The sequence below is a fragment of the Colias philodice genome, chromosome 25 (assembly GCF_061535455.1).
Source record: "Colias philodice isolate Cphi_HAF_F1 chromosome 25, ilColPhil1 Martin Lab GWU primary, whole genome shotgun sequence".
Lineage (NCBI taxonomy): Eukaryota > Metazoa > Arthropoda > Insecta > Lepidoptera > Pieridae > Colias > Colias philodice.
The window spans coordinates 1,435,059-1,450,241 of record NC_143110.1 but is presented as its reverse complement, the minus strand read 5'-3'; the positions used below and the strand labels follow the sequence as shown (position 1 = coordinate 1,450,241).

The window sequence follows — 15,183 nt, the reverse complement described above, 5'->3', positions numbered from 1 at the left end:
TATCGAACATAAAAAATAAACACAACAGAAAATGCGACAACAAATGAAATAAGTTCTCATCGAGACGCTTATTCAAAAGACGATAATGAATTTATAAATACTACCTTTGTATTTGTGTTCGGAGAAAATGTTTTACCATTTGATATTGTGAATGTTTGCACCGCGAGATTCCGCCTTATAACCGACATCAATATAATTTAGCGTTCATGCATTCCGAAATTTATTGTGAACAAACATACGTTTCACGGAATGAGTACATCGGAACGTAAAGTCATAACGCTAATCGATTTATATAATAACAACCCAGCTGTCATACATCGCTGGTTTCCAAATGAGAAAGCGAACATAGGAAAGCGAAAGATCGATGACACAGGTCAGGACATTGGGTCCTTTTCGATCTCTCTTAAACATTCTTAGCACAAAGTGATTATGGATGTTAGGTATTTTGCGAAACGGTGATGGTTCTTTAAATCGTCGTTAATATGATCCCTCAAAGGCAAGCATTCACGATTTAGCTCAAAAGGGCTCTTTAGCATCGCAGGCAACGGCTGGAAATAAAAAACAACATACATCGAGCCTTATTACAAAATGTGAAAGCACATTTTCCTTTGCAATTGAACGTTTTCAATACAACTATGGCCCTGCATTATGAAAACCTTCATATACCATCAAAAGTTTAACACATGAATTTCAATAATAATATTTTAATACTATATTTGGGTATATCAAGGTCCCAGACAAAAAATAAACTATGTGGAAAACTGTCAATTGTAAAGCATACTAACCTAAACTTAAGCATCTAAAGACGAACACAAGTCAGGTTAAAGATAATAAAAAAGTTTCACAATCACTAAGAGAAAGCAAACATTGTGAAATAATAATCAAATATTGCAAAAAAATAATTACACATCACAAGTCAAATTGATCAGTGAAAATAAACATTCTCTATACTATAATAACAATGTGTACGTGCTTAATTACGAATTATAAAAACTCTAAAAGACGTTTGGATGACTTATGTTTTAATGGTAATGGTTGATATTTTGTCATAAACATATAATGTGTCCATCAATATAAAATGTTTTGTGGGTGTCGTGCCATGCTATACTTAAGCCACACGCTTAAACAAGATAGTTCACCATTTAAAAGTGGAAAAGGAAAATCAAAGCAACACCATTGCTTTATAAAAGCACAACAATTTTAAATAAAGAAATAAACTTACCCTCGTTTCTGCTGGCAGTAAGTAACCCTTCTTAAACGCTTTGACTAAATCGAGACTGATTCCTTTCTTCGGATCTATGGTTAGTTTTCCTTCGACTGGATTGATAAGCTGTTGTTCGATCGCTTGTACCAATGGCAATATTTTCCCTGTGTCTGGTTCTTTCACAACTGTACTAGATGGATCAACAATTCCCTGTTGAATTGCTTCGCCTAGTGTCAATCTCTTTCGATCAATAACGCTTGTTGTGATAAACGGATCATTAAGAGCTCCAGTTGTTGGATTATAAATTCCAAAATTGATTGTTTCAATGAGACTGAAGCTCTTCTTAGGCGTCATAAGGAGACCTGATTCGATAGCCGCGCCTAACGTGTTTAGTTTTGATGTTTCTGTGTCTAGGATATTGCCTTTCTCAGCATCCATAAGCCCTTTACGGAACGCTTCGGGAAGCTTAACTAACCTCTTTTTGAGATTATCTTTTATGAGCGCAGTATCTGGATCAATATATCCCATAATCGCGGCATCTTTAATCGTTAGTACTTCGTTGGATTCTGGGTCAGTGAACCGGGCGTTACTGATATTAAGATGACCCTCTTCTATCGCTTGCTCAAACGTTAGTGGTTGTCTGACGTAAACTATCAAACTATTTTCAAAAGTGAAACAAAGTGTTTTTGACCTTTGGGTATCAAACATACCTTTAACATTTTTATCGATAATACCTTCAGCGATACCTAATTTAAGCGGAATGTATTTATTTTTGTGTGGGTCTTTGATTAATGCAGTTTCTGGGTCTATAAATTCATATTTTATTGCTTCGTCTAAAGTAAATTCACGTAGTAATGGCTCCTTAGAAGAAGAAGAGTCTGGAACGTATCGTTTTGAAACAGTTTGACCCGTGAGCGGTTGTACAACAGTAACAAGGAGACCTTTATCAAATGCAATATCGAGACTGTAAGTTTTCTTTGCTTTAGTATCAAGTACTCTTGCTTTATTAATATCAACGTCGCCATGCTGAATAGCTACTGGTAATGGTTTGAATTTGCCGGTAGAACTGTCTTTTACAACAGTTAATTCAGGATTTAGAAGCCTGATTTCAATGGCTTTTTTGATATCAATAAATTCATTATTGCTAGGATCTACTATTTTTCCATTGTCAGCCCTAAAGAGACCGTTCTTAATTATTTCCTCTAAACTAAGATCTCTCTTTGAAGTGACGATTAAGCCACGATGTTTAGCATCTAACAGATTTATTTGGCTACCATTAGGCAAAATATAAACACTGTGATTTTCATCGATGATACCCGTTTGTATTGCTTCGGGTAATTTAATATATTTGCTAGTGGGAATATGTTTAATAAGTGATGTTTCAGGGTTAATTAACTCTTCATTAATTGCACCTACAAGCGGTATTTTTCTCTCAGATACGGGATGTATAAATACCATTTCCGTTATATCATACATATTCATAGCTAACGCATTATAAAGAGAGAATCCTCCGCTTTCTATGTCAACAATAAGACCTAAGCTCATTGCTTCAGACAAAGGTATTTGAATGTCAGAACTTGGTTCTTTAAACTTACCGCTTCTACGATCAATTATGTCACTACGGCAGCACTCTGCTAAAGTTAAAGGTTTCTCAGACTTTTTATCGAAGTAGCAAAGATATTTAGGACTTATTATAGATCGCCTGATAGATTCGTGCAGTGTAATTTTGCGATTTGTAATGGGATCAATAATTTTACCCGTGTTATCATCATAAATACCCTGGTGTAGTGCTCTTTGTAAACTTATAGGAGCTTTTCCATCGACTAATAAACCTATTTCGAAAGCTTTACGCAAGCTAATTTCCTCGTTATCGTTATTAATATTTTTAATTTTACCTGTATTATCATCTATAACCCCAGTTTCAATAGATTCAGCAATACTGATTTTATCCCACTTACCAAGTCTATTATCTTGTATATGAACAGATTGCGGGTCAATGAGATTCATTTTAATAGCTTCCGAAAGGGTGTATTTCTTACCAGTTTGTGGGTCCATAAAGAGACCTGTGATTTCATTGTAAACACCTTTCTCAAGCGCCTCAATAAGTGATAATGGTCGTCGCACCTCTACTAAAATACCTCTCTCAAATGCTTCTCTAAAATCTACTCTTTCTTCACCTAACAGAATAGTCCCTGTTCTACCATCTACAATTCCTTTATCAACGGCAAATTCAAACGGTATAACTTTCCCACCCACATGTACTAAAGTTGATTGAGGATCTATCATTCTCTTTCTTATAGCTCTATCAGTTTGAATCTTATCTTTGCTTTGAGGGTGAGAAAACTTGCCAGTTTTAGGATCATAGAAACCTTTAAATACGGCTTCAGGTAAACTAAGTTTGCGTTTTGCTGGAACGATCAGACCACGCTCCGATGCGTCTGTTAAAGATATCTTATCCCCTTGAACCGGATCCATTACTTTACCTTCTTTAGAATCTATTATTCCTACCTTGATTGCATCACTGAGAGTTATTATTTCCCCAGTTACAGAGTTCCTAACAGTAAGCGCCTCAGGATTTATATTACCAATTTTAATTGCATCTTCAAGAGTCATTGTTGCATTATTAATTGTTAGGAGACCTGTTTCTGGGTCATAAAAACCTTGTACTAACCCTTCCTGTAATGTCCAGGGCTTTTGGTCTTTAAACAAGTACCCTTTTTCAGAAGCATCTTTGAAATTTAAGTGAGGCGACGTGATAACGCCTTGTTCTAAATCTACGAGACCTGACTTGACTGCTTCATCAAAACTAATAACTGCATCAATATTGTCGTCTTTTATTCTAACGTTAGACGGATCTACAAGCTTATTTTCGATTGCTTTATTTAATGTTATAATTTCACCGGTTCTAGGGTCAAGAACTTTACACGTGTCCGGAGAATAGTAACCTAATTCAATTATATCAAACAAAGAATATGTTATAGACTTTGTTGCTACGAGACCCTTTTTCAGTGCTTCGTCTAATGGAATGTCTTTACCAGTCTTTTTGTCTGTAATTTTACCTGTTTCTGGGTTCAATAATTTAGTTTCAAGCGCTTCTGATAGTGGAATATATTTTTCTAGCGACGTATCCTTGATTTCAGAAATAGTAGGATGAATAATATTCTTATTGACTGCATCACCAACTGTCACTAATTGTTGGGTAGTTGTATCTTTAATTTTTCCTGTTGATGGTTCATACATATCTTTTTCAATGGCTGCTTTTATAGAAATAGGTCTTCGCGTAAAGGTAAGTATACCTCGTTGAATGGCAACTGTGATTTCAATAATTTCTTGCGTTTCAATTATGATAATGACTCCATTGTTTATTTCTATTATTCCACGTTCTAAAGCATCTGATAAAGTTAGAGTTTCATTAGAACCTGGAACTAGTATATGCAATGTGTCTTGATCAATAATACTTTTCTGAATAGCTTCTGAAATAGGAATCAATTCACCACTATTTGCATCTTGAATTTCCCCAGTTTTGGCATTATAGAGGCCTTGTTCTAAAGCAGATTCAATTGTGAATTGTTCTGTAATAGTAACATCTTCGGGTTTTTCCACTATCCAACCTATTTGTACACATTCCAAAAATGAGACACGTTTTCCTGTTTTTGGATTAACCATATGGCCAGTTGATTTATCAATAATGGGCCTCGAAATAGCTTCATCAAACGGAATGAATGCGTCTGATTTAGAACTCAGGTCCTTTACTAAAATTGCTTTGGGATCAAACACTTTCAAGCCATATACTAGTTCTTCAAATGTAATTTTGGCTCCTGTCTCGGGATTCAAAAATATTTGCTTTTCGATATCATATATACCCATTTCTGAAAGTTCTTCGGGAGTAAGCTTTGTTGAAATAGATAGTCGTGTTTTTGGTTTAGACATACGAACGATAACGCAATTTTTAGAAACAACATCAACGGGAGTGAATCTACTAATTTGCTCTTGGTCTAAAGAATCTTGAACAGTCAGCGGTAACTCAGTACCATTTAATATAATTCTACAAATTTTCGGTTCTATTTTACCTTGTGCAATAGCGTCAATTAATGGTATATTCTCGAAAAGAATTTGAACCGGTTCCTGCTTTTCTTTCGTAACATTGTTTTCTGTTATTTCTTCTATTACTCGTAATGGTTGTTTTTCCGCCTCTATAAGCATAGCTGATACAGCTTTGGCATCGCTTGCTTGCTGGCCATTTAACTCCATCTTTGGTTTTTGAACTTTAAGTAAATCACTTTCATTAGTTTCAGATATTGGTGATTTTGAAATGTCAATAGTTGGTACAGAATCTAATTTATTTTGAGGCTGTTTAACGACCGACGAGCTTTGTGTTTGTTTCTTGTCATCGTTGATTGCATCTTTAACAATACTTATCGCTTTCGATGCTGCTAGAATAGGAGCACCAACTATAGCAACCAAACCAAGTTTAGCAGCATCAGCAAATGTCATGCTGTTTCCACTTTTGTCTTTTATTTCTCCAGTATCTTTATTCAGTACACCTATTCTTACTGCGTCGTCTAAACTTATTTGTTTTTGACTTGTAGGATCTATAATTGTAATTTTCTCCGATGAAATTATGCCCTCATTAATTGCTGATAGTACATCGATCACTTTACCGGACTCAACGGTAACAATTTTATTTTCCGTTGCATCAAAAATAACACCAGGCGCTACTTCCACTTCTTTAACACTATCTTGCGTTGTAATTGGAAGTTTATTTTGATTTATTAATTCTTTGCTATTTACTGTTTTCTCAATAATAGTCTCCCCATGAGGTCCTGTTTCTTTTGCAATGGTTTCCTTTTTAGTGCCATCGCTTTGTGAATCGATGGGTTTCTCTCCTGGAGAAGATTTAGCCGTCTCTCCTGATGTCGCTTTTTGGAATGAATCAGATTCAACTAATTTATTTTTAATGTTTTGCTTTTCACTAGGCTGAGCACCAAGCTGTTTATCTTTATCGGATGGTATTGTTTCTGTTTCAGTCCCTATGATCCCACCGGATGCAGTTGTGGTAATAGTATGTTCAATGACGTCTTCTGATGTTACACGCTTATTTATTGGTGTTGTTACTTTTTGATTCGAAGTTTCCTCCGTTTCCAATACCGGAGTTTTTTCTGATTGATTTGTTGGTACTGTGGCAATTTTATTTTGCTTTTTGTCGTCATTTAAATGATGTTTTTCGTCTGTTTTCGGAACGGGACTGGATGACTGACCTAAAGCACTTTCTTGTTCTTTCATAATGAATTTCGAAGTTTCGTTTTCTAATTGCTTAATTTGTTTAGGTTCTGGTTTATTATCTTTATGCAATATATTTTTATTTTCGGATGAAGGAGTCATCCTATCTGTTTCATCCAACGGTTCATGTGCGGGTAAACGCTTATTTTTCGAGTCAGATTTAGCTTCAATTTGCGGTGTTAATTCTTTATCACCTCTTTTCTTAACTGTGGTGGTTTCATCGTCATTTGATTTCTTAATAGTTTCTATCTCCTTAAGATTAGAAATAGAAGGTTTAGATTTAATGTCGTGTTCTTTCTTGGTTGTTGAGACATCTGGAACAGTGATTTCATTTTGCTTAGGTTTCATTATCTTATTAGATATAGCTTTTGCACCTTCTACGACTGCCATGCCTGCTAATACTGGTGCACCTACAATAGCAATTAAGCCCATTTTAGCTGCCTTTTTAATATCAACGGATTTACCTGTTTCAGGTTCCCTAAATTTACCAGTTTTACAATCAATTAATCCTGTATATACAGCTTCTTGTACGGTAACTGGTCTACCAGCGTTAATATCGTAAATTACAGAATCAGGATTAACGATTTTCTTTTCTAATGCCTCTTTTAATGTTAACACGTTATTTGGCGATGTTGGATCTCTGAATTTCTGTGACTTTTCGTCAAAAAGTAGATCAAATGCTTCATTCAAATCTAACATTTCCATCTCTTTTTTTGGTGTTTTCTTATCTGCTTCTTGTGGAACATCAGTATTTAATAAACCACTATTCACTGCTTCTGTTATGGAATAAATTTCACCAGTATTAGGATGTGTAAAGGTACCTTTTTCAATATTGATGTAGCCTAGATCAACAGCTTCACCAAAGTTAAAAGTCGTGTCACTGGTAATAAAATGTTCTTTATTAGTTTGTTCATCGCGAACAATTCCTCTACGACGAGCTTCAACCATAGTGATAATTTCACCCGTTTTGATATTTTGCACTTCATTTGCACTAACTAAAACATAATCTGCTAAAAGTTCTACCATTTTTGTTGTTACGGTGTGTTCCGATGAAAAAGTTTCTGTGATTGTCGTTATTACATCACTAACGTCTGTGTTTGGTTTCACGACCAGTAATCCTTGTTCCAAAGCTTTATCAATCGGCATTCGCTCGTTTGTTTTTGGATCAGTAAATGTGCTTGTATTAAAATCAATTAAGCCATCTTTTATTGCATCGTCAATTTTAGTTGCCGATGAATCATGAGGATATGGAATAGCCATAATTAAATTTCTATCGACCGCTTTGCTTACCGGTATATTTTCATTTTTAAGTGGATGCTTGAATATTCCTGTTTTTGGATCTAAAACATTTTGTTTTATTGCAACTGGAAGGGTCATAGCAGCTGGAGGAATGTCCGAAATAATCTTTGATTCGGGGAAAATTTGCATATTTACTGCAGATAATAAATCTATAGGGCCGTCGCTTGTTTTGACAACGTTTCTTTCATGATCAATAATATTTCTGTCAATAGCTTCAGCGATTGTTATCGAATTATTTGGACCAATTGAGATACACGACAAGGGATCAATAATATCACAAATAATAGCTTCTCTTAAGCTCAAATGCGCTCCAGTTTCAGGATGAATAATTTTGCCGGTGCTTGGGTCAAGCAAACCTTGTTCTAATACTCCTGGGATTGTTAAGCTTCTAGCCAAGGGTAGTAATATTTCATTTTGACCCTCTTCATCCAGCAGACCTCTTTTAATAGCTTCCTTGATATTAATCACATCTCCACGTACAGGATCTCTTATTTTTCCCTGTTTCGCATCAATCAAACCTACTTCGATTGCTTTTCCAAGTGTAATAGGATCTCCATTTTGCTCTTTGAGCATTTTAATTCCGTCCAACAATTTTTCAGTTTTTTCATCAATTATTTTTTTATCTTTTGCCTCCGAGGGCAAAATTACGTGTCTTCTTAGTTTTTGTAATACTTTAGGTTTTAATTCACCGGTCATTTTTCCAGTTGAAGATGATGAAACATTATTAATGTATTTTGCTTTATCATTTTGCTGTACTTTAGATATCTCTACAACTTCTTGTTTAATAAGTCTATCTTGACCTAATGTTTTTGCAACGTTATTTCTATCCATCGTTAAACTATTTTGTATAGACTCTACAGTTATAAATCCTTCAGATACTGCTGCTCCCACTGACAAGGGCTTTGATATTCCTTTAGTTGTTATATCAACATTGGTTACGTCTGATGGCGATGTATCCTTAAGTGCAGCCTTATATTTTTTATATGTGGTTGAGTCAATAATACCTTTTTCATGAGCTTCATCAATTGAAATAGATTCTCCCGTGTTAGGATCAATTACAGTTGATGTTATTACTCTTCTGATCGTGATATTGGATTCAGTTGTAGAGTGGTCCATTGTCATGTTATCATCATCGTTCGGAGTTCTCGCTCGTAAAGATTCTTCATATTTTTTGTAAGTTGCCGGATCAACTAAACCACGCTCATAAGCAACTTCCAACGGTAATTCCTCACCCGTATTCGGGTCTACTACCATAGTATTCTTCACAACTTGAATAACCTTAGACGCTGCAACAAGGGGTGCGCCCAAGACAGCTATCAAACCTATCTTTGTGGCATCTGCTAAACTAATTTTTTGTCCTGATTTATTTCTGTATTCACCAGTATTTTTATCAATAATGCCTTTATTTACTGCTTCGTTTAATGAAATGAGCTTCTTTGTTTGTGGATCTGTTACTTTAACTGACTTGCTCGGTACAATACCCTGATTTACAGCTTCAATTATATTTCCAGAAGTACCTGAAGTCGTAGATATAACTAATGCTGTGGAAGGATCATATATTACACCAGGTTCTACTTGAACTGGTTCTAAAGCTGTTTGGTCTTCAGAAATTAAAACACCTCCGGTGTTATCATGAACTTCCGATATTTCCATTTTATCAGGCATACCTGCCATAGACGTTATTGTTATAACTTTTTGTGTAGATTTAGATATTGTGGTAAGTTGAACGAAAATTATGTATTGTCTATCAATAGCATCTTTCATCGTCAACGGGCCGCTAGGATGTTTATATTGACCCCTACTATCTAAAATGTGAAGTTCTAAAGCTGCATGCAGAGGAAGCTCTTTCTTAGTTTTAGGATCAATAACATAAGCCGAATCAGAGTTTATTAAATTTAATTTTAAAGCTTCTTGTAAATCAAGAACTCTGTCAGTACCGGGAATAATAAATATGCCATTAACTGGATCGAACAAATTTTGTTGAATGGCGTCTTTAAGAGACCAACCTCCGCGCGGTAGTTCTATTGTATTTTTCTTTATAGTCAATGACGTAACGGAAGGTTCACTAACGACTGACGTTGAAGTAACAGTTCTTATTTCTCGTGAGACAGCTTCACGCGGCTGCTTAGTTTCCCTAACATAATCGGGACTTTTAATGGTTTCTGGTCGATGGTCTTCCTGTAGTTTACTTTCAGGACTAGGTGGTAATTCTTTTATGAATGATTTTTTAGTTATTTTTAATTCAACTACTTGGCCAGGAATTAAATCTTTTCTCGTTACGCGATCAGAAATTCGAGCGACACGGGGATCATTTTGATCAACACCTAACAAACCTTCATCTAAAGCTTGTTGAATTGGGAAAACAGTGCCAGTAGTGGGATCAGTAAACGTTTGCGTGTTTTCATCTATAAGACCCCGTCTTATTGCTTCAGAGAATGTAATAACTGTTTCGGAACTATGTTTTTCACTAGTATTCGTTACAGTGACATACCTTTTAACAGTCTTTGTGACAGTTTGAATTGTAAGAGTTATGTTTAAAAGTGAATTTAACAAAGCTGCACCCTCTGGTGTAATCATATTAATTTCTACTGCTTTATTAAACGGAATAGGTTTTTTAGTGTTCACATCGAGTAAGTAACCCGATTTCGGATCGAGAATGCCTTTAAAAACGGCATCAAGTACAGATAGCTCCTTTTCATTTTCGAATACACCTATCTTTCTACTAAACATTTCTAATACTTCTGGTCTTATAGTGGATACTTTTGTACAATCTTCTAAGAATACAAAATCACCGCTTTCCGATTTTAAAAACGTTTCTCCATTAGCGTATTTAAGATTACCTTTACTATGCGCTACATTAAACGAAACAAACTCTCCAGTTTTAGGATCTCTAAAACCATCTATATCGAATATAGATTTTTGCGATACTGATGTTATAAGACCGCGATCTACTGCTTCAGGTATGGTACAAATTTCACCGGTTAAATTATCACGGAATTTATTATCAGGTAAAATTATTTTAGCCGCTAGTGCTTCTGACAGTGTAAGAAGTTGGGCTGATTGCGTGTCAGTAACACATTTAATAGTATCACTATCAAGGACGCCGGTAGAAATAGCTTCCAAAATTGTGAGGTGTGACCTATTTGAAGAAGATATTATCCTACCATCATTTGTCATTAAATTTTTATCACAAACATCTTTCAAAGTCATCGGCTTGCAAATAAATCGTTTATTAGCAGCCTCTTTGAAAGACATTTTTTCCTTAGTCATGTTATGAATGTACTTCGAATGTTTTGTATTTATTATATTTTTTTCTATCGCTTCAGCAAGCGTTATTTTTGTGTCATTTTTAGGGTCGACTACTTCCCTAATATTTGGATTGATCAGTTCATTTTTAATAGCTACATCTAATTGGAATCTATCACCCGAGTTCCTATCCAAAATCCAACCATTATTGTCTACAAGATCGTGGCTAATCGCGTCAGATAGAGATAAAGCGCTCGATTTTATTTTGATAATCTCATTGTATATGAGGTAGCCCCGCTGATAGGCTTCAGCAATAGTAATGTAAGTTCCGTTGGGCAATCTGTATAGACCCCTTTGTAAATCGACCTGACCGCGGTTCACCGCATCCGATATACTCATTCCTTGTCCGGGTTCAGATTCAACAGTCACCTTAATTCGTTTCTCCGCTGGGTCTGATAGACCTTGTTCTGCATCGTACAGCTCTCTTTGAATTGCTTCTAGCAGCGTGACTTCATTTCCATCTTCCGTCATGCCGCAAGGTCCTGTTAGTCTTGCAGCTAATTTAGGATCGATGAGGCCTTCTTTGGCCGCTTGTTCTATTGTTATTGTCTGTCTTGTGTCAGGGGAAGATAGCAACCTTCCTGTTCGCACATCTAATATTCTCATACTAATAGCCTGACCAACGGTCAAGATTTCCCTAGTTTCAGGATGGACGATACCCCTCGATTCTATAATGTTTGGCCCTTCGTACATTTTGTGTACTCGTTTAAGATTTCTAACATCGGGTCTATCGTCATCACCTATAACTGTTTTTGTTGTGTAATTGGGGGAATTTAATTTGCCATTGGTCATTGTTTTAACGGACGTGTGACCGTCTAGCTCTGTCGTGTGCGATGTCCTGACAAATCTGTGAGAGGAAAAAAATGTTGCATTTCATGGTAAATGATACGATTACTACAGATTGTTGTTTTTAGGAGTTTATATTGGACGTGGACTTACTTCTCTGTTGTGTAATGCGTTGTATACGTGTGTTCCGTGGTTGCAACGTCTTGCATATTGAATTCCTGACGGAACGAGCGTGCTGAGCGCGGCGCCATTGCCTCCACGAGGCGCTGAAAATATTAGATTATATTTTTAATCATATATTTTTTTATTAAGTACAAATCATTACTTTGTTTAGTAAAAAATAAATTTCACAAAGAACAAAACTAAGACTAAACAATTTAATTTAGTTTAATATGGAAGATTGAAATGTGAAAATTCAATAAGTATAACAATCAGATAGTATATTTTTACCTAGAAATAATTATTAATAAATAATTCTAATTTTATGGTTTTAGCCCGGTTTAAATTTAATTCTAATTCTAATAAAAGGAACTAATTTTTAAGGCAACAAGAATGAATTTTGTTCCGTTAATTAAACATTTGTTTTTTTTTCGTACAGGTAAAAATACATGTCGCTTGTATAATAAGTATGTATAATATAACAAGCCGGTATAATCCCTTTTTCTCTGACGACGTATAACAAATTTGGAAATTAGTACGAACTCAAACTATATTTTTAATTCAGCAGGAATTAAAAACTAATAATTAATTTCAAATAATACCAACCCGACACTCATACGCGAAGTCATAATCGAAGTCTTCCATTTTAATTAATGTTCACACTACCGTCTTAAACAAACACTCATGTTTCACACAAATCACAACACACAAAATACTTTTATAAAACGATTCAAAATGTAACCTATATACAATAGAAAAGAAAAAATCAATGACAATAAATTACTACACTTAATTAGAAATTATTATTATTTTCCGAACGCAACTGAACGCCGAAAAGTCTGTCTGAAAACTGAATGAAACTAGACGAAAAAAACGTAAGTTGTAATAACGCCGGTTCCAAAATTAAATCATTTCGTAATCGTTCCCGACGCGTCCTCACGCGGTCAACGTTAGCTCCGAAACGTATTATTACGCATATTTATAAAATACAACAGCTGTTTAAGGTTATTTGAGGTTAGGAAAATGACTTGGCCATTCGATATCCGAAGGATGCGCGCGCAATCTAATGCGGTGCTGAAATGGAGCAATTGTTTTTGTCCACGTGAAAATGGGTCATGGGACGAGGTGATAAGTGTGAATATTGAATGGGAGAATGTGACACATTTATTTAAACCATTAGCTAAGGGGGACCCTGCTCTTGACACTTGCATTTCAATAGCTTTGATGTGAGTACGGCAGGCTGAATAGTATAGTAGCGTTTGTAAGCCCTACTTGTTTGCAACTCAAATGCTCTAATCTCCTAATAAATTAACCTAGATCAACAATTTTCAATGATTATTAGGCTGAAGTGAGGATACGTTAGAAAATAATAATATTGTACGTGCTTATAGTATAAACAAAGATAATATTTATCACGATAATTAATTTTATTACCATTTATAGCAGACGTATTAGTTATTTGAAAATCTATTTTTAATAATACGAATCGATGCTAGGATTGGTAATCGTAATGTGATGTACTTATGTGATGATCCATACTTAATATTATAAATGCGAAAGTAACTCTGTCTGTCTGTCTGTTACTCAATCACGCCTGAACTACTGAACCAATTTGCATGAAATTTGGTATAGATATATTTTGATACCCGAAAAAGGACATAGGATAGGTTTTATCCCGGAAATCCTACGGGAACGGGTTTTTCTCTGAAAACGCGGGCGAAGCCGAGGGCGGAAAGCTAGTAGCTTATATCGATAAAGAAAAGAATACAACACAAAACTGGATATTTTTTTAATGTTCATAATTCAACAAAAACAAGACGCATCCAACTATCTAAACCCATAAGTAACTCGCCGAAAATAAACAATTTTAGAACGCTACAAGCTAATCCGATCTATTTCCTTTCCTCATTATAATTATGAGCTGTTTATAAATTGATGTTCATCTATTTTATCTTTCATCTTCATGAACTATTTTAGTCTGAGTTTAAACAAACGAAAAATGCATTACATTCACTCCATTACAACCATTGATACTCTGATTATACATATGACGAAGATTAGTAATAGGTAATTTATTACTCCTATATTCATAGATTTTACCACTTCGTTCGATTGCAATGATATAAAAATAGTGTACACTATCCGTATCCGTCCTGTCCTTTTTCAATTAAAACTATTTTATAAGCTCTAAATAGGCAATTATAATATGGCCTCAGAACATGACCTTGAGGTACACCAAAAGCGTATATATCACAACATTGTACAATACATAGCTGTTGTAATTAAATGTCAATACATTATACATGTATATATAATTTTCACACTAGCAAGTAAATATAAACATGAAAATTACACATGATGTATGTAACGTTACGGATAAAACACGATCGGCCACTTTATCAAATGTTATCGCGTGCTCTTCACTGTTTATATTTTTAGATAATACAAAGTCATTTTGAATTATTTTGTTCATTGTTATATTCTTAACGATATGAGTACAATTTATTCTTGTATCTAAAAAATCAAGTGTGACACTTGTTATTTTTTGGATAGAAAGCCGGCATTCAATTTGTTTGGACCAATTAGCCAAGTAATTTAGATACAATAACCATTTTATAATTAATATTCACGCTATTTGATACTTCAATCAGCAAAACGATCTAGGTTTTGCAATCGATTATATCATAATGTATTTTTTACTTTTCTATTCAGCGAAGCATGCACTGGTGAATTCGTCGCAAAAACAACCAATGTACTGAATTTTCGGAGTTCAATGACCGGTCTCTTGCATCGATCGTATACTTCAGGTGTTTTTAAATAAAAATAACATTTTATAACGTCGTACGATTTTATGAGGTGTGATGTAAGTACAATATTATTCAAGCTATCAACGTAGACATAAAACTATTTATAGAAGGGTCAAATACGTTTTCTTTGCAAGAGAAACAAAGAAATGACGCCAGGTAAATAGAAATATTAATCTTCTTTTATTTTGGATTTTATCATTTAGATATTAAAGCACTGTTTTTCGGAATTAACCCTGTCCGATTAGGGCCCTTCTGACCTCCTCCACTCAAGCGACAGCTCAAGCCGAGGTTCGTGGTCCCCGTGGCGGGGGGACGCCCTTGTGCATGTCGCTACCAGGGTGA

At 35.0% G+C, this 15,183-nt stretch overlaps 1 protein-coding gene across 13 annotated transcripts in view; it reads right to left on the bottom strand.

Moving 5' to 3' along the window:
- The window catches only part of shot (dystonin-like protein short stop), a 300,260-nt gene that overhangs the window by 71,608 nt on the left and 213,469 nt on the right, over window positions 1-15,183 (bottom strand). For all 13 annotated transcript variants that reach the window (XM_089710553.1, XM_089710550.1, XM_089710555.1 and 10 more), the window contains 2 exons: window positions 12,029-12,141; window positions 1,223-11,936 (listed from right to left, as the gene is read on the bottom strand). In XM_089710553.1, the coding sequence (XP_089566679.1) occupies window positions 1,223-11,936; window positions 12,029-12,141 (10,827 nt within the window). The remainder of the gene's footprint in view (window positions 1-1,222; window positions 11,937-12,028; window positions 12,142-15,183) is intronic.